A 26,944-nucleotide genomic window follows, 5' to 3' on the forward strand; every position below is an offset into this window, starting at 1 on the left:
TTTTTTTGAGTCCTTATCTTCAGAGAGCATGCTGAAATATCTACAAATGTAATTACATGATGTCTTGGATTTGCTTCAAAATAACCCAATTGTGTTAAGAGGGGAGTAGTAGGGTGGGAGAAGATAAAGCAAGATTGGCGAGGAGTTGATAACAGTAGAGAAGCTGGGTGACAGATGCACAGGAACTCATTATATTCTTCTACTTTTGGTTATGTTTAAAATTTTTTTTAACTAAAATGTTCACAAAACGGGAGGACCAATGAACCAAACTGGCAAAATACTGACAGTTTTGAAGCTGGGTGATAGTTACATAAGAGTTTATGTTACTGTTCTTTCTACTTTTCTGCATATTTGATATTTTAATAAAAAGTTTTTTTTTTTTTTAAAAAAAAGGCCACCACTTTCGATTTCAACTACTTGGAGAGAACTCTGTGGTAACCACTGGTTTCTCTTGGCTTCACTAGAACAGGCTCACTATTTTGGCCCCTATCACTCAGAAAATCAAAATCTGAAATAATCAAGCTCTCCTTCAACATGAAATCCAATCTATACTATTGCTTGCTCTCTCTCCTTCATTATAATCTGCTGTCTACATTTTAAGGCCACATCTAAGTGGGGAAAAGGAAGTTACGTACTTGAGTCGATGTTCATCTGCATGTGATGAAAAGAGGCCATTCTTGAATCTCTGAGTCAATACTGACCAAGCCATGCCACAGTAATCCTAGTAAACCACAGAGAAACGGTGCAACGTGAAACTGGAGGCAAGCTCTCTAACTTCCCCTACAGTCACAGCTGTTCCATTTCTAAAGTTACTTGTGGGCTACTAGTTGACAGAGGAAAACAGAAATGGCATATTTGTTCACTGAAGACAGTGCCCGACCCTGAGCAACACAAGTCCTAGAACTCAGGCTGCTGGGTGACTTGAGTGGCCTGGGAAGACTCCTTTTTAATCCTATAGCATTAATACACCTCAGTACAAAGCCAGCCTTACGTGGCTTCAGAGCCTCCTAGGCTTCAAGAGGGGTACGGTTAGGACCGGGAGTAGCAAGATCAAGAGCTGAAGAGAGTTCCATTCTACTCTACTGTAGGTAGGTAGGTACTGTAGGTACTGTAGGTAGGTAGTAGGACTGACATGGTGGAACAGAAAAGCAGATGGAACAAAATGGCCAAAAATCTATCACTGGCCTGCCTCCATATTGTAAATCTCACCAAAAGAATCATTCCTTTTGGTTTGTTCAGTAAACTAACATTTCCTGAATGTCTCCTATGTGCCAGGTGCTATTTTAGGTGCTGGGGGATCCAGCAGTGAGTAAAACAGATGAAAATCTCTTCATTTCTCACGAAGCTTACATTCTAGTGGTGGGATACGGACAATAACCAAGTATATACACACAAGTACATAGATAGAGTGCGTTAGATGACATAAATACTCATGGGAAAAATAAAGCAGGAACAGGAAATAGGTAATACTGGGGAGGGCTGCAATTTTGGATAGGGTGGCCAGGGAAGGTGCCACTGGCAAGATAATGTTTGAGTCAAAGTAAAAAATGTAAGGAAACAAAATCATCACTTTTGCCTGGGAATGAAAACACATGAAGCCACTAGCAACTTGGGCAACAATAACTTGAGCCCTTTGGTGTTCAAGGGAATAGAATCTGAAGAAGTTTCAAAATGACAGAAAGAGTCAGGCCATAGGCAGTTAGGGAGCCCTGGACGCTCGAAAGCAAAGGGAATATAATGGTTTTCCTGGAAGCTGGAGAGGAAAGAGCAAATACAAACCAGGTTTTACTCAATATTTCTTAGAGACTGACCTTGGAGAACAGAATGGTACACATACTGCAGATATTATTCTATTGGAAGTCTTACACCAAGAGAACCCTAGAGAGTTGTAAGGAAGCAGAAAGAAAAGAAGAAAAAATATAAGAGAAGGAGGACAGATTCTTTCCATAAGTTTCTCTCATAAAAGAAAGTTTAGAGAGAGACACTAAAATTCAAAGAGATGAATCCAAATTAAAGCAGGAATTATAGGGAGCCACCTAAACTTTTACCTGTCCAGGTAACTAATGGTTTAAGCCTATAGATGCTTAAGTCCTATATATGCTTGAAGTGAATTTTTAATTCTTCTGCATTTTAAATTTAAATAATACTTCCACGATCACTGCTTTTCACAACATCTTTCTAATGTTCTGAGTGACCCTATACCACTCTGGCTTCTTAATAGCTCAAACCGAAAAGATGAAAGTGGACTTGCCCACCTGTGTGACATCATGTCCAAAAGCACATTACAACTGGGAACACCCAGTAAGGGGAAAAATACCTGGAGATGACAGTTTTTGGCTACAAACATTAAACAAGACTATTGGAAAGTTGGAGGAAAAACCATTAGCGACCACAATAATTTTAGACCTGAGTGATAAGACACCCATGGAAACCTATGTGTAACTAATTAGAAAGCAGCACGGCACAGCAGATTCCTTAACTTCTCTATGACTACTTCCTCATCTGTAAAATGAGGCATCACAGGCTCCTGTGAAGAGTAATGTGAGATGATACATGCAAAGCTCTTTGCACGGTGCCTGGCACAAGTTAGGCATCCAATAAGTAGCCACCACCAGCAAGAGTCAGCTTTATTATTAATAACTTACCTGAGCAGCCTTGGCAAATGTTGGCCCATGGTAGCGGCCACCAATGCGCAACACATCCTCTGTACAGTAAAAAAACTCCGAGAAACCATAGAACTCGCTGTTGTTGAAGTCAATGGGCGACTGGTAGATGCCGTTCAGTGATGCCTGGCTGGCGTTGGAGCGAGCCAGCAGGGGGCTCAGCATTGCCCCACAAGTCGCCCAGTCTCCTTTTCCTCGGACGTGCAGCACCTGGCTATTCCTCTCCACCACATCTGTGAGGCCCACAGGCAGGCAGGGATCCAGAAATGGATTGTCGGGACTCAGACCTGTCTTCTGGCCCAGCAACCTGTCACAATGACAGAGACAAACGAAACACATCACTACCGTACTCGCCCTACTCTAAGAAACGCCTGGTTTAAGAAACCTGGTCTAAGAATGTTCTTCACAGATATCTTGTTATTGTCTTACACGACATCCCTAGAGGGAAGTATTACCATATAGTAGCATCACATAAACATTTAACTTAAGCAAAGTCAATTTAGCAAAAAAAAAAAAAAAAAGAAAAAAAGGAAAGAAAGAAAAAGAGAGAGAAATATGGCAGTGATCAATTTTGTTCAACCTTTTAGTCAACAAGCATATTTCCCGGTGTATAGTGAAATTGGAGATGGGAATCTGCTGTTCTCCACCTGGTCTTCACGCCCACTTGCCTCTTAAAATTCCAAAGATCTCACCATCTGAGTGTGGTTCTAACGTTTAAAAAAACAACAGGTAGGAGGCGCAGTGGGAAGCGCTGGGAGAGTTCCCTGAGGAGGGGACAATGGCAGGGGGGCAATGGCAATGGCTGGCAAGTGGTGACAGAGCACACGCCCAGCTCTGAGTCGGGAGGGCAGGGGCAGCTGATGATTCCCACCGTGGCCATCACACAGTGCTGATTATTTAAAGTCTGTATTTGCCTAGCAATAGCATTCTCATACCTAAAGAGATTAATATGCAGATCTGGCCAAGGACAGAAATTACGTGGAGACCAAATAACTTTGCCAACTGCAATTAATCATTCGTCAGTTCCTAAGCAGACAGACGTTGAAGAGGAGACTCCCTAGGCTGAAGATGCACCCACAAGCGTAAAGACTGGAGAGAACGGGAATGTGGCAACACAGTAAAGTGCCTTGGAATAACTGAAACCTATTTTAAGGATGTGACATCAACTATAAAGAAAATTCAGAAAATCGTTTTTAAGAAGAGAGAACCATGAAGTTTTGACATCCTAGGAAGCAGAGGTTTCTCCAGCTGATTAGCAGCTACACAAGACGAACAATCAGTGTACTGAATCAGGTGACTGAGATACATGGCAAGAAACCATTCATGGGAAGAAACCATTGCATGGGAAGAAGACGATGCAGCCTGGCAAGTTCCAAGGCAGCGGAAAACAGCAGACAGAGGGAAAAAGCAGCGGAACCATGAAAGAGGAAAATGGAAAATGAAGCACAGCGGCTAACGAAGAAACAAAACAAAATCCCTGTGAAACCTGCATGATAACTGTTCTCCAGATGTCACAGTGCCAGCAGGAACAATCTGAGCTCCACAACCCAAGCGACATGTTTGTGGACTTAAGAGTATTTTCAGAACACAAACACACTGCTAGATGTTATGCATTCATCAATCATCAGGATAACAAGATTCTCCCAAAGCACCTTGAGCTCTTAGTAGTTGAGATTTACAAAAACAAAAAAGATTTATGACACAAAGTTTTTTTTTCTTTTTTTTTTTTTAGGAAGATTAGCCCTGAGCTAACATCTGCTGTGAATCCACCTCTTTTTGCTGAGGAAGACTGGCCCTGAGCTAACATCCGTGCCCATCTTCCTCTACTGTATATGTGGGATGCCTACCACAGCATGGCTTGACAAGCCGAGTGTAGGTCTGCACCTGGGATCCAAACCTGCAAACCCCAGGCTGCCAAAGAGGAACGTGCGAACTTAACTGCTGCACCACCAGGCCAGTCCCCAATATTTTCTTAATATGCTCCCAATATAAGACATTGATTGATGTAGAGAAATTATTATAAATGGGATATACCAGTACCTTGTCAAACTAGTGTTTTTGGCTAAATAAATGCGGATAAATAATTTTATGATGTCAAAGAACTCTGCTGTCTATTATGCTTTCTTTCAATGCATATAATGATAAAATCATTTTATTTTATTTATTGATTTTTAAGATTTTATTTTTCCTTTTTCTCCCCAAAGCCCCCAGTACATAGTTGTGTATTTTTTTAGTTGGGGGTCCTTCTAGTTGTGGCATGTGGGACGCCACCTCAGCATGGTTCAATGAGCGGTGCCATGTCCACGCCCAGGATCCGAACCAGTGAAACCCTGGGCCACTGAAGCAGAGCACACGAACTTAACTACTCGGCCACAGGGCCGGCCCGATAAAATCATTTTAAATACTAAAACAAACCCACAACTGTTTGTACATTATGGTCTAACTACTTCATCTGGTACTCAGATGAAGAATCAGTGATGCTGGAAGAAAAACTGGCTATTAATGAGAGAACAATTTAAAGGTTAATTTTGACTACACATACTTTTTAGCTTTTATGCACACTATGAAACCTAACTCCACATAAAATGCAACTGCACTGTAATTAAACAAACATGTCTTGAGAGCTTCCAGGTAGAAGGAACCACGAGGAGGTACATTAAACTGTATGTTTAAAATCCATGATTAAATTAACCTCACTAATCCCATATGCCATGTCTGAGGTGGGACACAGCAAGAGGTCACCAGAATAAGCTGCCTTTTTTTATGAATCTTAATGACAAAGATGTACCCTAACTGAGATCAAGTGGGACTACGAATGGAGGGTCTAAGAGATATTACCCCATTGGCAAGCATGGTCAGAAAGGAGGAAGAAACAAGGACGTATCTATCTTAATAGGATGTAAATATTTCTCCCTAATACTGCACCCTGATGACATTCTAGTTCAGAAACTCACATTCCAATGTCAAATGTACCTGTTTTTGTTAAGAGTTTCATTCAGCACAAGGTCTTCATAGCGCTGCCGGGCAAAATTGCCCCCAAACCCCAGGAAGGTGGTGACGTAAACCCTATACACATGTTCAGTGTGTTGCACATCACAGCCCAGGTTGAATTCAGCCAGCAGGATCTTTGCAGCTTCTTCCTGTAATACAATGTGAAGAGAAAAAAGGGAATTTTAGTTCTGGTTGATTTCTAGAAAGCTATGACATTGCTAATACACCAGGCTTCATGTGCTATGATTACTCTTTAAAATGCTAATCTTGTAGCATTCTTTCATCCTCATAGCATTATTTCAAACAAAGACACAAACGACAAGACTGCACAAAAAAGTACAAATCAGAGACTGAATACCAAATTAGAGACTAAAACACTATCCATAGTTATATAGAAGGTAGAATCATTACAGATAACGTCATTTTCTTGCATGTACTTTCCTGATTTTCCAATTCTCCACAAAGGAAATATACGATTTTTATATTCAGGAAAAAACTCCTTTGATAAAAGTAAATTTATGGATTCTGGAGATTATCATGAGATCTATTCGACCGCCTTTTCGAGAACTATTCAAGAAGTTCTAATATTCCCTGTGACAGGTCTGGGGATTGGGAAAGTTCAACATTATTGTACCTCCAAGGAAAAGGTGCTCTATTTTTTTCTTTTTTTTTTTCAAACTTCAGGTGCAGAGGTTGAATTAATCATAGTCCTCAATTCAGTTCGTGGCACGTTATCATGCCAAAACCCCTCTTTTATTTATTTATTCCCTTTTATCTTCATTCCTGCTCCCCATCATAGGTGCTTAATGTGTAATATTTGTTTGTATGTATTGTTGCAAAATGGGATTATTATTTTGAATTTTTTTTTTTTTTGAGGAAGATTAGCCCTGGGCTAACTACTGCCAGTCCTCCTCTTTTTTGCTGAGGAAGCCCGGCCCTGAGCCAACATCCGTGCCCACCTTCCTCTGCCTTATATGTGGGATGCCTACCACAGCATGGTGTGCCAAGCGGTGCCATTTCCGCACCCGGGATCCAAACTAGCGAACCCCGGGCCACCGAGAAGCAGAACGTGCGCACTTAACCACTGCGCCACCAGGCCGGCCCCTGAACGTATTTATTTTTAATTTATGATTTTAATTTAATTCTGCTCCTAGGTATGTACACAAGAGAACTGAAAACTTACGTATACACAAAAAATATGTTCATGAATGTTCACAGCAGAATTATCTATAATAGCCCCAAACTGGAAACAACCCAAATGTCCATCAACCCAATGTCCATTTAGATAAGCAAAATGTGGCACAGTCACAACAATGGAATGTTACTCAGCCATAAAAAGGAATGAAGTACAGATATATGCTACATCAATGACCCTTGAAAACATTTTGCTAAGTGAGAGAAGACAGACACAAAAGGCCACATATTCTAAGATTCCACTTATATGGAACGTCCAGAATAGGCAAATCCATAGGCAACAGAAAGTAGATTAGTGGTTGTCAGGGCTGGAGAGAAGGGAATGACAAGTGACTGCTAATGAATATGGGATTTCTTTTTGAGGTGATGAAAATGTTCTGGAATTTGACAGTGGTGGTTGCATTACTTTGTGAATGTGCACAACTTTGTGAACTGTACAATAAAATACATTAGGCATTTAAGATTATTTAAATTTTTTAATGTGCTATTGTGTTGTCTCATTGTTTCTCTCCTTTTTTTACCAAGAACTAAAATCCATTATATTGCTATGTGTACATCTAATTTGTTGCTTGCAACTATACTTTCCATACCAGTGTTGCTTTCTAAACATGCACACACAAAAAAAGTCATTTATTTAAGACTTTAAGGCTCAGTGCCACTTATCAGAACCATGCCTTCATTTTACCTGTTGAATACATACTAATAAATACAGACTAAAAAGTCTTACAACCTAATTCCCCAATCTCCAAACTCTAACAGAGACATCTCTGCTGATTGCCAAACCCACATTTCCGGCAGTCCTGCTGGATATTTGGACACATATGTTACTCAGATATCTCTAACTCAACATACCCAAGATTGAACTCATTGGCTATAGGACTTCAGAGCTAGAGGCCAGAGAATGCTCTCACCAAACCACCCGGACCATACTGGTTCGCTTAGCACCAGCTCCACCCTTTCCTCTGTAGTTTCTCCCTCAGTGACTGGGTTCCTCACCCTTCCAGTTATCTAGGCTGGACCCTCTGCATCACTGCCCATTCCTCCCTGCCCTCCCATACCACCACTTTACACTGGTTTTTCACTCCAAAATATCCCTTGAAATCTGTTCCCTCCCTTCCATTTCCACTTACATTGTCTAGTTTAGCCCCTTACCACTTCTCACCCAAGGTTCCCTGACCTACAACTCTTTCTCCTAATGATCCCAAAATTATTTTCCTAAAAAATAGACTGCATCACAGTCACACAATTAACATAGTCACAAAATTGAGAGCTGGGAAGGACCTTTGGAGTTTAATTCTTTTACAGATGATGAAACTGAGGCCCATATGAACTGCCCTACTCAAAAGCCCTTGCTGATTCCCCCCTATTTTAGAGATAGAAAAGCCAAAGCCCTCAGCATGGCACCCAAGACTCTCCATGATCTAACTTCATCTTATCTTCCCAGCCTTACTTACTACCATACTTGAAAATCCTATACTGCAACAGGCTGTCCTCCATTCCCCGGACATTCGGGGCTCTCTGCTGCCTACTATTCCCTCCATGCAGATGGCCTTCCCTCAGTCTCCACTTTGCAAAAGCCCACCATGATCCAAGGCCCAGGTAGATACCCTACCTTCCATGAAGCCAGCATGGCTCCCTTTTGCAAATAGAAAGAGCCTGCCAGTTCTCACACTGCCACTGCTGTCTTTTTAGACAAGAGGTTCTCAACCAGGGGTGACTTTGCACCCCGAGGGGAAATCTGGCAATGTCTGGAGACACTTGTGATTGTCAAAACTGGGATGGGGGGCGGGGGTGGGGGGGTTACTGGCATCTGGGAGAGGCCAGGCATGCTGCTAAATACGATACACAGGACAGTCCTCCACAATAAAGAATTATCCAACTCAAAACGTCAGTAGTGCCAAGCATAAGAAATCCTGGTTTAGATCAAATTACAGCACTGTCATGGTCTGCTTTATCAAAGGCCGTCTCCACTGACAGATTGCAAGCTTTTGGGGGCAGTGTAACACGTCTCATTCCTTGCACATAAAAAGTGCTCAAAAAGTGTATTTCTTTTTCCTCTCTGATGAAACTTCTCCCTCAAAGTGCATTCTTTACATTCTAATCAGGTAAGGAACATGAGAAGCACAAGAATGGAATCATCGGTATGGAAAAGGAAATAACATCTAATGAACAAATACTGTGCTCTAGGATGTTTCCGTCTTATCATGTTTAATCCTCAGTAACTCTAGCAGGTAGGTAGTATAATTATAATTGCTAAAATGTATTAAACATTTATTATACGCTGGTCAGTTTGCTAAGTGCTGTACACACATGGTGTTATCTCATTCTCACAATTTTATGGAGTAGAAACTATTATTATTCCCTTTTTACACATGAAGAAACTAAGGCTCAGAGAGGTAACCTACCCAAGATAACACAAGCTAGCAAATATCTGAAAAAGTGTTTGGACCCGGGCAAGCTGGCTGAAATCTAAAGACAGTGCCCTTCCTTCTCAAATACCGGCATTCCTAGCAACTGAATTTCCCTAAAAGGTAAAATACCTGCTTTGGAGGAAGGACAGAGGTTGAGGTAGGAACTTCATAAGCAATTTGGAGAGAGGCTCCTCCCATATCCAGTATCCCTACTGTCCTTCTGCGTCCTGTTGCCAGTTCCTGGGGAGCCTCGGCGTCTGATTCTGAAATAAATAAGGGAACAGAAAGGGTCTAGCAATTAAAAATCAAAATTAAGTCAAAAGGAAAACCAAAGAAACCAGAAACAGAAATTCATTAAAAAATTGAAAGCAAATGGAAATAAATTAATCTAACTGTATCAACTGTATATTACACAGAGAAGAATTATTTCAAGTGCCCGAAAACATGGTATTTGAACTTTATGTCCCTTGTAGAATATATCTTAATGACAAAAGAAACAATATCTTAAGCTGCGTTGTAATAGTCTTATTGGTAATGCCTGTTTTGGAGGAAGGACAGAGGTTGAGGCTGAGGACAGAGGTTGAGGACGGAGGTTAATAATAATTGGCATTATTATTTTTAAACCATTAAACATATACTATGGAATAAAGCAAATAAGTGTTTATGTTAATATCTTTTTTTTTTTCTTTTTGAGGAAGATTAGCCCTGAGCTAACTACTGCCAGTCCTCCTCTTTTTGCTGAGGCAGGCTGGCCCTCAGCTAACATCGTGCCCATCTTCCTCTACTTTATATGTGGGACGCCTACCACAGCATGGCGTGCCAAGCAGTGCCATGTCCTCACCCGGGATCCGAACCGGTGAACCCCGGGCCGCTGAGAAGCGGAACATGCGAACTTAACCGCTGCGCCACCAGACCGGCCCCTATGTTAATATCTTTATCCTAAAGATATGTTAATATCTCTAGGAACAAATGTTCAGCATAAGAGAAAGAGGATATAAGCATAAAATTAAAGAAATTAAAGAAGAACTTCATAATCTTAAATATGACTTGGAGCTATCACTATGAGATCATGATTTATTTTTCTCTTTCTAAAAAATACATATTTCCTAGCTCTGCCCACTGAAAACACCTAGAAGCAAAGATCATCCAGGAGCAATGAGCACCCCTGACATTCAGACCACTGTCTCTAAATAATATCTTCGACTAAAAGAAACCAGGGCTCTTTAAAAAAATGGCCAATGCCAGGTCTAAAAAATGTAAGATGAGCATAGAATACCTTGGTGTGCCAAAAAGCAAGGGAAACATAAAAGACTATTGGGATCATGTTAAAAGGGTGCAAGAGCCAACCTAAAGGTGCTCTTCCTGGCCAATGACGGTATAATTTGAGCACAAAAAAAGAATAATGATGTGATGGGCTGCAACGCATCAAATACATTCAGATTCACAAGATCATAATGATACTGAAAAAAACTTTACTGATTACCTTTGGAAGTTGATAGGACACCAATTCATTATTCAAAAACTTGATAAATAAAAGGAAAGAATCAAGAATTTATTCTGTCTTTCCATTAAGAACTGTATTTCAGCATAACTAAATGGTTAATGAAGAAAATTTCATTATATAAAAATCCCAGCTTTTAGGGGGCCAGCCTGGTGTTGCAGCACTTGAGTTTGCGTGTTCCGCTTTGGCGGCCTGCGGTTCACTGGTTCAGATCCCAGGTGCAGGCCTATGCACCACTTATCAAGCCATGCTGTGGCAGGCATCCCACATATAAAATAGAGGAAGATGGACATGGATGTTAGCTCAGGGCCAATCTTCCTCAGCAAAAAGAGGAGGATTGGTGGCAGATGTTAGCTCAGGGTTAATCGTCCACAAAAAAAAAAAAATCCCAGCTGTTAAATGCAAGAGGAATAACAGAATTAGAAAAATCACCATTTTGCAACCTCTAATGAAAAAACAGATCTAAGCAATGATCACAGTCGGCTACTATAACCATTAAGTGAAAAGTAGATGGGAAATTTTTATAATAGATTAGATCAGGCTGACAATACCTGAACCCTGAATACCTGATCAGTCTTGACACGACTAAAAGTAGGACAACTAGACATCATAAAACTCCTAATGTAATGTAGTAGGAAACACTTAGCAAAAGAATTGAATCTGAGTCTAATGAAGCTTCTATATCTAAGCTTCAGTTTACAAGACAGAAAGGAAGATGAGAAACATGTTAAAGACCCCACAAAGATACAGCCAACCAAGGGCTGGCCCAGGGCACAGCGGTTAAGTTCACACATTCCGCTTTGGTGGCCCAGGGTTCGCCGGTTCGGATCCCAGGTGTGGACATAACACCACTTGGCAAGCCATGCTGTGGTAGGCGTTTCTACACAGAAAGTAGAGGAAGATGGGCACGGACGTTAGCTCAGGGCCAGTCTTCCTCAGCAAAAAGAGGAGGAGTGGCAGCAGATGTTAACTCAGGGCTAATCTTCCTCAAAAAAAAAAAAGATACAGTCAACCAAATCCAGGATGTAACAAATTCATTCTATCATGTGACCCAGTTTTTTTTTTTTAATCAATGATTTAGAAAAAAAGAGGTAGGAGCAAAGTGAACTGTTATAAGTGAAAAGAGACATATCAGTCAAATGTAATTTGTGATCCATGTTCAGAATCTAATTTGAACAAGACAACTACAAATAAATACTCTTGGGACAATCAGGGAACTCTCTGCGTGGGTATTAGACGGATAGTACATGATATTAGGAATTGTTAACTTTGTTAAGTTTAAAAATGGCACTTTGGAGATTTTGTTTGTTTTAAATTCCCTATTGGATAGAGATATATCATGAAGTACATAAAGATAAAATGGTATGTCTGGGTTTGCTTTTAAAAATCCAACAGGGAAAGAAACCTGGGTTGTATGGAGGGAGCCTGGGGCAAAAAAATGGCAAACCATTACTAAGTGTTGAGTGGGTAATGAATTCATATAGGTTCATTTTATTATTTACTTTTGTGAGTGTCTGAAACTTTCCATATTAAAAAGTTAAAAAGAAATAAAAGAAAGCAAATTAGAACTGGAAAATGAAGAATCTTAAGTTTTAAAAAAAGAAAGAAAGAAAAACAACTCAAAATTAGCACTTACATGCTACTGATAGGTCATGACATGAACCTTAGAACTGTCATAAGAGGACAATATTACTCACCATCCTCATGGTCAAATCTTCCCAAAACAAAGTTGATTCCAATCCACGCATAAACCCCTGAGTGAGAAATATAAAAGCCCTTGCTTAATTCTCTACTGCTACGCCATGTACACACCTCTCCCCAGGGCTGCTTTTTCCCTCCTTTTCTTGGAAAAAACCGATAATAGTATTTTACTCCACAGTCTCAGTGCATGAATTTAAAAGCTTTTATCTTGTGATGGTTTTCTCTTTTAAAAATTATTTGCATTTTCTAAATTTCCTACAACAAATAGGAATTAACACGTAAAAACAAATGTTAAAAATGTAAATCTTGGCACTCTGGCTCTGGGCAAGATGGAGTAAGCACACTCCACCCCATCTCGCCACTGAATGCAAGTATAAACTCTGGATAGAGTGTATGGAGCAGACTTCCGAGAATCTGAAAGGGAACGAGGGTGGGCACACTGGGACAGAGATCAGAAGTGAAAGTCCCACCAAACCAGTAGTGAGTTTCCCATTTTTTTCCCTGATATTGCCTGGCCTGGACTCCAAAGCAGCTTGAAACACAAAAGTACACACCGGGTGTGGACACAAAGAACTTCAAGACCTTGTTTTCTGGTCCAAGGAAGAGAAAAGGAAACTCCAAAGATTCAGAAAGAGTAGGGGGAAATCCCTTGCCTTTCCCCTCCTTTGTTTTGTTCTCTCCTACCACAGGTAATCCCGCAGCAGTGGAGGGAGAGGCTGGGCAGGTGCCTAAAACTCTGAGGGATATGAATCCTTCTCTGTGACCAGAGAAGCTGTAATCTCAAGAGTTGGGACAAGTCCCTGTAGCTTATTTTTTTCCCTCTGTCCTCTACCACTTAGCCCTGGATGCAGATGCAATCACGGGAAACACATGACAGAGTGGGGAAATCAAAGCCCTGGCTTTCTGGCTGGAGGACCATGAAAGTGAGCCCCAGAGAACCAGAAAGTGTTGGGGAGATGGTGGAGAGTAGGGAACAAAGTGGTGTATGAACTCCTGGGCTCACCTCCAAGCTACATGTGCGTGGATCTGATGCTACATAATATCAAAGGTTTTGAGAACTGAACTACTGGATAGACGACCCATTTGTATGGGCTATGCCCAGATTCCACATTGGCCACTGGCTCGCACACACATGGGAGAAATCCAAATAGCAGTGCCAAGGCCTCGAAAAATGAGTCAATAGAATCACAGTCCACAGAAGGCAGGTGAGAACTTGAGGCCTGAAACCACCCAGGTCAACTGCGCTAAAACAAAAGAATCAACATTCTCCTTATGATTGAAACAAGATCCAGAGTCCTCAACGTAATATTCACAACATCAAGGATACGACATAAAATTACTTGGCATACCAAGAACTAAGCAAACCTCAAACCACAAAGGAAAAGATGACAACCTTGAGATGACACAGATGTTAGAATGATCAAACAAAGTTATTAAGGTAGCTATATAATCAAGAAATAAGAGCAGTCTTACAATGAATGGAAAGATAAAAAGTCTCAGCAAAGAAAGAGAACATAAAAAAGAACCAAATGGAAATTTTAGGACTGAAAAATGCAGCAATGAAATTGAAAAAGGTAAATCTTTTCCCCTATGTAAACTGCAACTAGAAGCCAAAACCATTTCTCTTCTTCAAGAAATGGAAACATAATTCATCATAAAGGCCACACTTGGGCCATATGAGAACACAGTCAACTCCACCCCAAAACTACAAGTGTCCCTAAAGTGTGAGCTTTTAGGGACATATCAATAGTGCATAGTAAGTGCAATGAAGGGAAAGCCCATAACAAACAAAAGTCACTCATCCTGCTCATTCCCTGAAATTAAAGTTTCACTTTAATTAATCTAATAATTTGCTTTACATTCGAATGTGGCAAACTTACTACGTCGCCTGGAAGTATGTATGTTTTCAAAATTAGCTAATTGTAATTGGTTTGAAAAACCAAATATCCATTTGGAATCATCATTAAATACTAATACATTCTTAGAAACATCGTACTTAGCACAAAGCTAAAATCAGATATAAGTTTATGACTTCTAGAAGCAGCATTCTAAAACAGATACCAATGCAGGATATGCAAATGATCAAATAAACTATATAGCAGAATCAAGAAAATTACTGGCAGAATAAAAACAGATATACAAAATAATCCTAAACTCCCGTTAGAGAGACAGTGTCGTGGTTGCTGGGAGGTGACCCAGAGCACCCCTCAGGGCCCAGTACCTTCCTGCTTCCCAGAGATCACTTCTGCCTGAGACTGCGAAAAGAGGAAGTCAAACTCCAGTGGTAAATCTTTCACTAGATCAGCCAAGATAGCCAACTGCTTCCTGAAAGAAAGAACAAAAAATCTACAAGTTAATTGTTTAACTCTCTTCTCACAAACAGCCTCAACTTGACCTTCTACTTCGCCTTGTTACAACCTCGCCGGTCACCTACCCCATGCACTTGTGGAGCTCGCCTTCTTTTTGGTACCTTCTTCGATTACAAAGGTTTAAACGGCTTCCTACTTAAAAGGCAACATGGTAACAGGAATGTTTTTCCTTTATGTAATGTTACAGTTCAAATAGTGTGAAAAGATGAGACTCTCAGAGGCTGAGTATGAATAAACCACAGGAAATTGAAGCATAATTTTGTAATCTATAAAATACATGTAATTACGTTATTCCTAACTACTATGAAAGGAAGCTGTTAAAGCGAGGAACGCAATCTCCTCCTCAGATCTTACACAACACAGAAACAATGCCTCACATCAGCACACAGGAAGCACTGGCAGGTCCACGAGCTTCTAAGTTAAGCCTTTACACAAACCAACAATGAACTTTTTAACCTCCTTTTCCACATTTCAAGGGTTGGGTTTTTTTCTTTATAAAAATCTTATTTTTTGTGAAAAACCCAGATCAGGATCAAAATCCAAAGGTCATAACAATTTCAGAATGACGTTGGAAGCTTAGTATCTATCCAGTTGGTTATTCCTCTAAAATTTTATGTTATCAGTATCATCAGACAAATAAAAGCAAAGAAACAAAACTAGAAGTAATAATATGAATCTGGGGAAAATGCTGGTTAAAAAGAAGAGCAATTATCTTGGATTTTTTAAATTGCTCATTACAAAAATATTCTATTGACTCAGACAGTTGTCAGCATCACTTAGGGAAGAATGCTGTTTGCACTTAAAAGTGAAGAATTACATTTAGGGTAGTAATCTTCAAGTATAATGTCAAATATAGTTTCTAAAAAAAGCTCACTGTTATACATATTAAATTCTTATGATAAGGATTTCACATGGATGGAATAAAAGGGACTATTTTGCCCTCCCTGTGGGATGTGCTTCTAAACTACCCGAAGAAGAGGACTTGCTGGTTTTGGTGATGATATGTAAGAAGAGGCACCAACAGATATTGCTGTCTGGAATGTAAAGTACTAGTACAATCTTACTAAAGGGCAATCTATGACAAAATTTTTAATGTGCTTAAACTTTGACTCAGCTATTACACTTTTAGAAATTTATTGCAAGGAATCATCGGATAAGATTACAAAGAGGAAGAATACTGCAGCATTATTTGTAACAATGAAAAACCAGAAATAACCTAAATGTACATCAATAGGGACTGGTTAAATAATTTATGGTACATCCATACAAGGTAACACTATACAGATGTTTCGAAGAAATGAGGTCAATTTATATCTACAGGTATTGACATAAAAAGACGTCCAATATATTTTAAGTTCTAATAGGTTACAAAACAGTACATATAACATGATCTCAATTTATGTTAGAAAACAAAAAACACTCTTCATGTACTACACAGGATAGGATAGAACTTTCATTTCTAAAATTCAGTATTGTTTCTTTATTTTCTTCTAATGGCAAAATGCTGATAACTGTCGAAGCTGGGTTGTGAGTAAATGGGGATTCATTACACTGTTCTCTGTAATATACGTTTGAAATTTCCCACAATAAAAAGTGTTTCATCTTAACTATTACTTTGTATTACCTTTGTAATTTTTTAAGAGTAGTTCTATTACAAAATAAAAAGAAAGTGGGACAAATTCTGTTAGTCCAGGCCTTTGACAAAGAAGTAAAACCTAGTGCTAATAAATTCAAAATACAGTCCAGGTGATTCAAATCCACTTTGAATACTGATCAATATGCTAATAGATTAGCAAAGTATCAATTATACAAAACAGGTTCCTGCAGTGATAGTTCCACTTATGTCAACAACTATAGCTGCTTAAGAGGTAGAAATCAATTTATAAGCCCAGGCCAGATCTTGGCATTATTAAAAGTGATCAGAAAACAAGTTAAAACTGGGGGCCAGCATAGAGGTTAAGTTCATGTGCTCTGTCTGCTTCAGCAGCCCAGGGTTTGCCAGTTTGGATCCTGGGCATGGGCCTAGACACTGCTCATCAAGCCACACTGTGGCAGCATCCCACATAGAAGAACTAGAAGGACTTACAACTAGGATATACAATTATGTAATGGGGCTTTGGGGAAGGAAAAACAAAAAAAGAGTAAGATTGGCAACAGATGTTAGCTCAGGGCCGATCTTCCTGACCAAAAAAAAAAGAAAACAAGTTAAAAGAAAAAGCAAATTCTTTAAAACTTTTTAAGATAAAATAAATATTAATATTCAGAGCTTCCATACTGACAGCAACCATCTTAGACAAATGGGGTGGAGTCTGGATATTGGGTTTTATTTGGATAGAAACTTCTTTGACAAACAGAGGCAATGCTGAGCAGTGCCAGGAGGTGAGGCAATCCTCTCCTTTGCTCCAGACAAATAAAACATGGCCAAACCATCACCCTGCTGGTAGGCTCTGCCTTTTTGACCTCTGACTCAGCTGTTTCTCTGGCCCTCCTTCTCTTTCCTTGGTTGTGAGATCTCAGGCCATGCACAAACCTGTGATGTGGTACCACCTGTGTCATCTATACTCTTCTCAGAGTTTCTAAAATTTCGAACAATGTGAATATCACTTATGTCAAAAACAAAAATTCTAGGGGCTGGCCCGGTGGTGCAGTGGTTAAGTGCACATGTTCCACATCGGCAGCCCGGGGTTCGGCCATTTGGATCCCGGGTGCAGACATGGCACTGCTTGGCACACCGTGCTGTGGTAGGCGTCCCACATATAAAGTAGAGGAAGATGGGCACGGATGTTAGCTCAGGGCCAGTCTTCCTCAGCAAAAAGAGGAGGATTGGCAGCAGATGTTAGCTCAGGGCTAATCTTCCTCAAAAAAAAAAAAATCTAAATTGTATGTGCAGTATGATTACAACTTTGTAGAAATTACATATAAATGTAGAGAGAGACAGGAAAGTGATGAAATGAAAAAGTTTTGATAGGGTAGTGGGATTATAAATGTTGTGTTTGTTTTTAAGACTTCCTTTAAGGATCTAAGGTTGCAGTCATAATATTTTAAAGTTTGGTTTTATGAATAAGTAAAAACAAAACAAAAATATTTCAAGACCAAAGTGTATGGGAAAACAAGGAGCTAGAAGGCCGCTCATGTTGACAAATGGCTATAGAAAATAATCTGCTTCTCAACAGTAAACCACTAAACAGAAGGCGAGAAGTCTGCTGAAAGAAGTCAACATGTGTTGTATTGTCTGGCTCGTCTGGCATCAGCAGCATGAAGCCCTACGTCTGTGGCTGAGGTTTCTGCTGTTGTTGGGCAAGTATACAAAATGAAACTTTATGGAAAAGGGAACGGCTATTTACCAAGGAGAAATATTTAAGCTAATAAAAAATACCTGATGCCTATGAGTCTATGAACACTCCAGAAGGATGAATTCTAAAGTTCAGGGAGCTTAGTTCCACCCCATGACCGTAAGTGTGGAGGGGCTGGGGAGGTGTCAAAGGGGAGAAATCACAAACAAGGAGGGGTCTGACCTAAGTATAACCGCTGCCTCTTCCTCTTTCTCCTTCTCCCCCTCCTCGCTCTCCTCCTCCTCCTTTTTTGCCAGAAAAGAAAGAGGGATCAGGTGGCAACATACCAGGCTAAACTGCCAAGGTCAAGTGGAAAAGACTTGACTGGCTGGGATGGGAAAAACGTCTAAAGCAATGGAGACTAAGCGTTGCAAAGAGCACCAACTATCAGCAGAGAGCCAGGCAAAGTTACAGAGAAAGCGGCATTCCTAGGAGAGGCCTCCTACTAGCCCCAAAGGACCCCGTCTCTCAAGTGACTCTCCTACTACCCTTCTGTAATTATGCTCCCCCTTCTAGGTGCCTCATGATCCAAATTTATCACCATCACCACGGCTCCCAACCCTCAGTCCAAACTAAGATCATTACGGCCATCTCAGACATAGATACTGATCCCAAAGAAGCAAATGACAGGAAAGTGTGAACAACTGATTGTGAAATAATTGAATGCAGGGGTGGCTCTGCTCTATTTTGAGCAAGGAGTCTTTTAGTGCCACCTGTCAACTCTGTGGTGTACCCACATCCCACCCTCAGACCAGGGAACCACAGAGCATGGAATCGGCCTTTTAACTCGTGAGCCACCCATTTTCCTGTGTTTCTCAGACCCTGCACCTCACCTCTCTGGGAGAAGTCTCATGCCTGCTGTGCACAGGATGTAAAGGGGGGTCTCTTTGTGCTTCTTCACAGGCACATGGGCAGCAGCAAAGCTTAGCAGAGGACGAAGGTAATCGCTGGCATGTTCTGGAGTGTCAGCCATTGCAGAGATTCCTTAAGTAAGATAAAATACTTTCTTTAAAAAGCAGATCACATTGACTCAGAAGACTGATATCTCATAAAGTTCTGCTTAAGGCCCTAAACACTTATTTATTTGAGAGGAGGGGGCAGCAATGAATGAGATATCCCTCCCATTATCCAGAATCTCAAGAAGAAAAGGGTAGCATTCTTTCTCTCTCTTCTCTTCTCTCCTCTCATGCTTGTAGCAGATAAGAGATATCAACAACAAAATATATTCCCATTAGTACCTGGCTTGATTTTTTTAACCACAGGTTGGCTGTTGCGGTCTCTCATCTGTTTGATGTCCAGCAAATCATGGGGGTTCCCATTATGTCTTGGCCAGAAATAAACAAAAATCCGGGAGCCACTGCTGCCACAGTCCACAACAAGTCCATAATTTAGATTTGGGTCTTCAGTGTCAGTAGCTTCAAGCTCCCCTACTCGAGCCAAATACCTAAACCAGGAAAAAAGAGACGCGGGCATTTAGCACCCAAGCCCCTGACAGCCATCACCACTTAATTCATTTGTTTATGAGTCTTCATTAAGTGCCTACGTGTACCAGGCAAATGAGACTACACACCCTAACAAAGGCATGAAACAATACTGGCCATATTTACTGATGTGACGAATACAAAGTAAGGAGCTGTTTTGCTTGCCTAGAGGCCACGGAATGAGATAAGTAAAGACTCCTCCATGTCTGGGGGCAGGTCTGAAACTGGCTGGGGTAGCAAATCTCTTAACAAGCATTAAAGAACTTCTAGGCCTGAGTAAATAATTGGTTTTTGTTGATATAAGCCACTAAGGTTTGGGGCGTTTGTCACGCGTACTAGAAACTAAAACAATCCTAATAACTTCTTCTCTATCTTTTCTGTAAATAAACAGGATGATTATCACTTAATCATTAATCACTAATCAACGACTAATCATTAATCACTTAACGTGTGTTTCTGGGTGCTGATATTTATGGGTTTTTTGCTTTGCACTTTATATTGCTAGAATTGCATTAATAAAAAATGTATTTCATAAATACAGTAATTATTCTTTTCTATAATCTTTTAAAATATTTTGTGGTTATAAAAAGAAGGTTCATAAAAAACAAATAGAGTAAAAAATAACAATAAAACAATGCCTGTCTACCCAACATCCAGTTTAAAAAATAAAACATTACAGTGTTAAAAAAAAAGCTTCTAAGGGGGCCAGCCCCATGGGGTGGTGTTAAGTTTGGTGCACCTGCTTTGGCGGCCTGGGTTTGCGGGTTCAGATCCCGGGTGTGGACCTACACCACTTGTCAGCCATGCTGTAGCAGCAACCCACATGTAAAGTGGAGGAAGACTGGCACAGATGTTAGCTCAGGGCTAATCTTCCTCAGCAAAAAAAAAAGAAGAAGACAAAGATAAACAAAAAGCTTCTAAGTCCTAGGACATTAGTACTTCGTGTTGGGATTTTCTTAGATTCTCATTCCGAGATTATCTGGCTGACAGGAGGAAGACGAAACAAGTAAAAACACTGCCATCAAAACACGAAGGTTTGAATCTCAGCTCTAGTACTTTCTCAGCTGTGTGACCTTCAGCAAGTTCCTTAACTTCTCCCAGACTGTTTCCTCATCTGCAGATAAGGACAGCTACGAGTCTCTCCCTGAGAGGGACAATGTAGGTTGAGTAGTCAGCACAGTACTGTGCCGTTGCTGCCGCTGTTCTTGTCATTACATGGTAATTATGGGGAGAACAAATAGTGGAAGACTCTTGGGAGAAAGGGCGAAAAAGTCCAGAAAGAAGAGAGGGTTAAGAGTTGGCAAAACGAGCACTGAGGCTTTAACGTTCCCTCAGAGCCTGAGGGTCTGAAAAGCACAAACGCTGCCAACTCGTCTGCAAAGGCTTCGCTTGAAGAGGAGCCCCCGGAGAAGGGCTCTTAGCATACTAAACAGAAAAGGAGGGCTCTTTCTTGGTGCTAAGAATAAATGTTGTGTGATAGATTAAAACTTTGTCTTCTAAGTCCTTTTAAATTTGAATGAGTATTACCACACGTTGAGCTAATAATTGAATAAATGCCCCGAAAGAAATGCTGTCAGTTTTTTCAAACACTACAGCTAAACTCCTTTCCTCCTAAGATATCCGCCCTACGCATTCGACCCCGTCTCCTGGATCCCGAGACCCTCACACAGGACTCCTCGGAACTGGGTTTTGTGACGCCTGAAGCTAATACAACTGGCGGGGAAGGGCGTCTTTCAAAAAAAAGATTCAATATTATGAATACAAAAGGGACTCGTGCAAGTGAGGGGCCTTGAAGCGTAGGGATCAAGAGCCTCACAGTAAATGCACCTCTGATAAGAACAATAAGCCACATGTCACACGCCTCAAACAATCTAGCCTGTGTTGACTGGAGATTTCACATTGCTATACAGACCTCAGGGTTCCTTACTTTGGACAGAAAAGCAAACTTGTTGAAAAGAAAAACATGTAGAAACAGTTCTCAAATGAAAAAGCAGAGCTGAGTACCTTTCCTATTCTACAATGCAAGATGCCTTTTTTAAAAAAGAGAACAAACATTTGAGCTTTAATATAATGCTGTAAATTATTGCATAGGATGGGGTCAGGCAGAACTTTTTTCTGGATTTGGTATGAGAGTAAGTTATGGGAAATGAAGCAGGTGCTAAAAATCTGTTACACACTAGAAAGTTCCCAGTCCTAAAGATTCTGTTTCACCACATTCTACTTTCTCATTCTAATCAAATTCCTGGGCTGAACTGGACTCACAATCTGCCAATCAACTAGTAACAGCTCATTTCTATCACACGAAAGCTGGGCTAATTTTTGGGTTCAAGGCACAGAACTCCTGGAAATACTGACCTTGTAAAATACTACACACAGAAAAGCAACAGGCAAGATAATCCATCTCTAGCCCAAAGTGACTTTTTATTCCCCACGATGGCAATCTTTCTACTTCACATGCTTCACCCATCTTTCTCTGCTCTCCTTTTCTGGAAACCCCCCTTCTACTTCTCTCTGACAAGACTCTGGATCCATCCCCCCCACTTAATGAATAACTTTTTTCTAGTACATTGGTTCTCAAACTTTTGGGGCTCAGGATCCCTTTATATTCTTAAAAACTATTGGACCCCAAAGAGCTTTTGTGCACATGAGTTATATCTATCTATATTTACCATATTAGAAAATAAAATGGCAAATTTAAAAATATTTATTAATTAATGTAGATATAACAATCATAAACTCATTAGATATTACCACATTTCATGAAAAATAACTATTTTCTACAACAAAAAAATAGAAGAGTGGCACTGTTTTATAGTTTCACAAATCTTCTTAGTGTCTGGATTAATAGAAGACAGCTAGATTCTCATTTGTTTCTGTATTCAATCTGTTACAGTATGTTGTTTTGGTTGAAGTATATGAAGAAAATCCAGCTTCACACAGACGTGTTGCTGGAAAAAGGAAGAGTATATTAATAGCCTTTTTAGATGACTGTGGATATTCTTCTTTGATACTACACTACAACTCAACAAGAGAAATTTCTTAAAAGTTAGTTGCAACATGGAATCTAAAACTCTATCTAAGAACTTTTCATACTCTGTAACATTAAAATCCACTGATTTATCTTGCACTTTGAATGGCTTTTACCCATGCATGATTTTTAACATCAGATATTGGGAAACATTGGTTCAGTGAGCTATGCAAATCTTCCTAACATTGACACATTTAATTCTAATTCAAATTCAAATTCAGGGGCCAGCCCCGCGGCTAAGTGGTTTAATTCGCAGGCTCTGCTTCGGCAGCCCAGGGTTTCACCTGTTCAGATCCTGGGCACAGACCTAGCACCGCTCATCAAGCCGCGCTGAGGGGGCATCCCACATAGCACAACCAGAAGGACCTACAACTAGAATATACAACTATGTGCTGGGGGGGCTTTGGGGAGAAGAAGGAAAAAAAAAAAATGTTGGCAGCAGACGTTAGATCAGTGCCAATCTTAAAAAAAAGAAAAAAAAATTCATTAACATCACTACCAATCTTATCAATCTATCAATCTACCAATCTTATCAAAAAAGTCTTTTAAGTATTGGGAAGCTATCAAACTCACAGCGGCAGGAACAAATTTTCCAAAACTTCTAATTTTCACTTGAAAGCTCAAATTTTATCATTGGCAAGAAAAACTGACAGCTGTTTTGCTCAAAGCAACAGGCTTTACTTCCTTCATTTTTAAGAAAATGCATGTGAAATATCCAAGTCTGAAACCACAGTTTTTCTGGCAGTCATTCTTTCAAGTAAAAATAGTATTCCAGTGGGGGCCAGCCCCATGGCCTAGTGGTTAAGTTCAGTGTGCTCCAATTCAGCAGCCAAGCCTTGCAGGTTCAGATCCCAGACATGGACCTACACTACTCGTCAGCCATGCTGTGGTGGCAACCCACATATAAAATAGAGGAAGACTGGCACAGATGTTAGTTCAGGGCTAATCTTCCTCAAGCCAAAAAAAAAGAGGAGGGTTGGCAATAGATATTAGCTCAGGTCTAATCTTCCTCAGGAAAAAAAAATAGTATTCCATGATAAAAGCAGTGAGGGTTAGCTCATAAGCTCCAACAATTGCCTAAGCGCTTTTCTTCCAGACAACCTCAGTATGCAACAGAAGTGCTTAATGCATATTTCCCATTTTGTCACAGAATATTAAAAAGACATTCTTAAGTGGAACTGGACTTTTGTTTTCCATTGCAATTGTGTGACAATGAAGACTACAATAACTACTAGTACAGTTTGATGCCTCTATCTTGATTTGTGCTAAGGCACCAACAGTTTTACCCACCATTGCTTTTGTATCATCAGTGTAAATGTCAGCTCAGTGAAAGGGGCAAATAACATCACAATAGCCAAGGGTAGAAGCAACTCAAATGTCCACTGACAGATGATGGATAAACAAAATGTGGTATAGACATATAATAGAATATTATTCAGCCTTAAAAAACAAGGAAATCTTGTCATATGCTATAATATGGATGAACCTCCAGGACATTATGCTAAGCAAAATAAACCAGTCACAAAAAGACAAATACTGTATGATTCCACTTATATGAGGTTTGTAAAGCACGCAAATTCATAGAAACAGAAAAAAGAATAGTATGTACCAGGGACTAAGGGGGAGGGAAAAAAGGGTTAATTAATGGGTATAATATAAAGGTAAAATGAGTATAAGATTAAAGGTTATTTAATGGGTATAGAGTTTCAGATTTGCAAGATAAAGTTCTGGAGATTGGTTGCATAACAATGTACACTTAAAAATGGTTAAGATGGTTAAGTTTTTAACACAATTTTAAAAAGGGGCAAATAACATCTTAGTATTATTACGAAAATAGTTTTGGCCTCACAGACCCCCTGAAAGAGTCACAGAGACTCCGAAGCGTCAGTAAACACTTTGAGAACCCACTGTTGTAATGTGACCTTCTTTTTCTAACATTCATCTGCTTCTCTACCTATTCCTTCCCCTTTCTCTTCTTTGACATGGCTCCCCAGTTCTTAAGGAGCCTCCTCAACAATGCTGACTCTTGTAATATCCACAATGATCTGAAAAGGCCTTCCTCTGTTCAAAAATACGGAGTGTCATCATTCCCTTTAAGCAGTTTGCTTGGAGTGTCATTATTCCCTTTAAGCAGTTTGTTTATATTCCAGTATGAGTCCCTAAGACCTCTTTCATATTTCAACAGCTCCAGCTCTCCATTTAGACTATTACCTTCTCAAGAGCAGGTACTTTAACTGCAGTACCTCAATGTTGTCACAATAGTCTCCCATTTCTCTGATATGTATCAATTCATACTGATTGGTCTGGTTCTAGAGCTCACAATATAGAGCTGTTGGTTTCTTAATAACTCTTCTACGTCTTTGTATAGTTATACTCAAGATCAATTGGTCTCCTTCTTAGAAAGTTTCAGTGGCTTCCCACAGCATCCTTCCATCCTCTTTGGTTCCTGTCAAGGTAAGCAACTTTACGGCTGTAATTTGGTTGCAATTCACCTTTGCTTTCTCTTGTCTTAGAAGTCTCCATGTGTCCATTGCAGAAAAATGTCAGCTGACATTAGAACACAAGGGAGAAAGATAGGACCAGATGGCATGTATGTTACACTTCTCATTTCAGTCTTTTGATGAATTGCTGCCAGCAGCAGAAAGTCTCCATTTTTCTCATCTTGCATACAAATGAGTAACTGAAGAACAATTTCCCCCTCTTGGGAAATAACAGTTCACCTCTTTTTGGAATTCTGACCTCTTGTGGCCTAACCAGGCTTCCTACACTTTTCAGCCACCTGAAGGTCTTCTTCTCTTTAGGCTCCTAACACGGATGGATCACTGGTCCTTTCTGGGATATTTTCCTTTGTGATTCGCAGTCCTGGCCTTAACCATCATGGTCAGTTACGTGCATTGCCGGGCCCTCCTGCTTTGCTGATGCTGCCCTAAGTCGATCCTTAAAGATCTAAAGCCCAAGAGAAAAGTTCCAAAAGCTTTGGAATCCCTCACCTCTGCCCACCCAAGAGAGACCTGCTTCACCAGTACACATTCTAACCCCCTCCCCCCGACACACCCTCTCTGTATTTGAGAAACCCGATTTCCCTCTGGTCACTGCTGAGTCAATGAAAAGAAAGTTACCCACAAATACATCACCTCAGGTCCAAGCGGAAGACGATGGCTTTTCACAGCCATTATCCTGAAAACATTAACAGCATTAGAGTAGTAACTGACCAAACCACTACCTTGTTTACAAAATCAACACTAATTAGACCACTTCTGGAGTTCAAAGAGAACTCGATAATGCACCAAAAGTCAATTAAAGGTGGACACCATCAGCAGGGGGCCACCAGCTCTTTGCTGAATGTCATAACACTCTTCAACTCCAATCAAGGCTCAGAAACAAACATAATGACATTATAGCCAAAGTAGCCATGAATGACTGATGACAGTAATACATACCCAGAAGAGCATCTCGTAACATTATTGCTTATCTCCTAACAAGATTAATCGGAGCAGTCAAGAACACTTAGAATTTAAAGCTCTGCTTATAAACTCTATAAACACCACTAAGGACAAGTTAAGTGAATAAAGTAATAAATGTGAATGCATATAAATGCCTTCAATTTCACCAGCAAAAATCTCTGAATTATTCTATTGTACATAAGAAGCCTTACCTTATCTGCATATCCTAAAGTTTATCATTTTTTTCCCTACCCAAACGAATGCCTTTTTTCTACTTAAACAGAACTGAAACTCCTAAGGAAGGCTAGTACTGAGCCAACTGTTGACACAGAACCTCTTCTTCATGTATTCCCAGATGGCAAAGGAGAATAAGGGAACCACCTTTCAAAAACTACAAAAGACATTCTTGACATCAATGTCAGCCAGACAAGCTTCCCCTCTAATGAAGACGTAGTGGGCTGACCAAAAAGTGAACAACATTCAATATTAATTAAGAAACGTACTGAATATACAGAACATTTAAGTAAGAACAATTTACCATTTGTCTTGCACAATATATATGTATCCATGCTAAAAGTGCCTAAAAATTACTATACTAAAATTATTATACTAAAAATGAATAACTTAATTTATACTAAAAATTATTAATACATTTTAACAATTTACCCAGCATCTGGGGCAGTGCCTGAAATATGGGAGACTTAGCACTTTCAAATAGAACTTCCTAACATGATGGAAATATTCCCTATCTGCACTGTCCAATAGGAGAGCCACTAGCCACACGTGGCTAGCGAGCACTTGAAATGTGACTAGTGCAAGTGAGGAACAAA

At 40.0% G+C, this 26,944-nt stretch overlaps 1 protein-coding gene and 1 pseudogene across 2 annotated transcripts in view; one reads left to right on the forward strand and one right to left on the reverse strand.

The window, feature by feature from the left end:
• The window catches only part of ENTPD7 (ectonucleoside triphosphate diphosphohydrolase 7), a 42,776-nt gene that overhangs the window by 7,519 nt on the left and 8,313 nt on the right, over positions 1–26,944 (reverse strand). For both annotated transcript variants that reach the window (XM_014865640.3, XM_014865641.3), the window contains exons 4-11: positions 19,401–19,606; positions 18,996–19,146; positions 14,683–14,786; positions 12,458–12,514; positions 9,389–9,522; positions 5,637–5,803; positions 2,646–2,970; positions 636–721 (exon numbers count right to left, since the gene is read on the reverse strand). In XM_014865640.3, coding sequence (XP_014721126.1) covers positions 636–721; positions 2,646–2,970; positions 5,637–5,803; positions 9,389–9,522; positions 12,458–12,514; positions 14,683–14,786; positions 18,996–19,146; positions 19,401–19,606 — 1,230 coding nt within the window. The remainder of the gene's footprint in view (positions 1–635; positions 722–2,645; positions 2,971–5,636; positions 5,804–9,388; positions 9,523–12,457; positions 12,515–14,682; positions 14,787–18,995; positions 19,147–19,400; positions 19,607–26,944) is intronic.
• On the forward strand, positions 3,524–4,293 carry LOC106846709 (receptor-binding cancer antigen expressed on SiSo cells pseudogene; annotated as a pseudogene).

This window comes from Equus asinus, chromosome 2, assembly GCF_041296235.1.
Source record: "Equus asinus isolate D_3611 breed Donkey chromosome 2, EquAss-T2T_v2, whole genome shotgun sequence".
NCBI classification, from domain to species: Eukaryota; Metazoa; Chordata; class Mammalia; order Perissodactyla; family Equidae; genus Equus; species Equus asinus.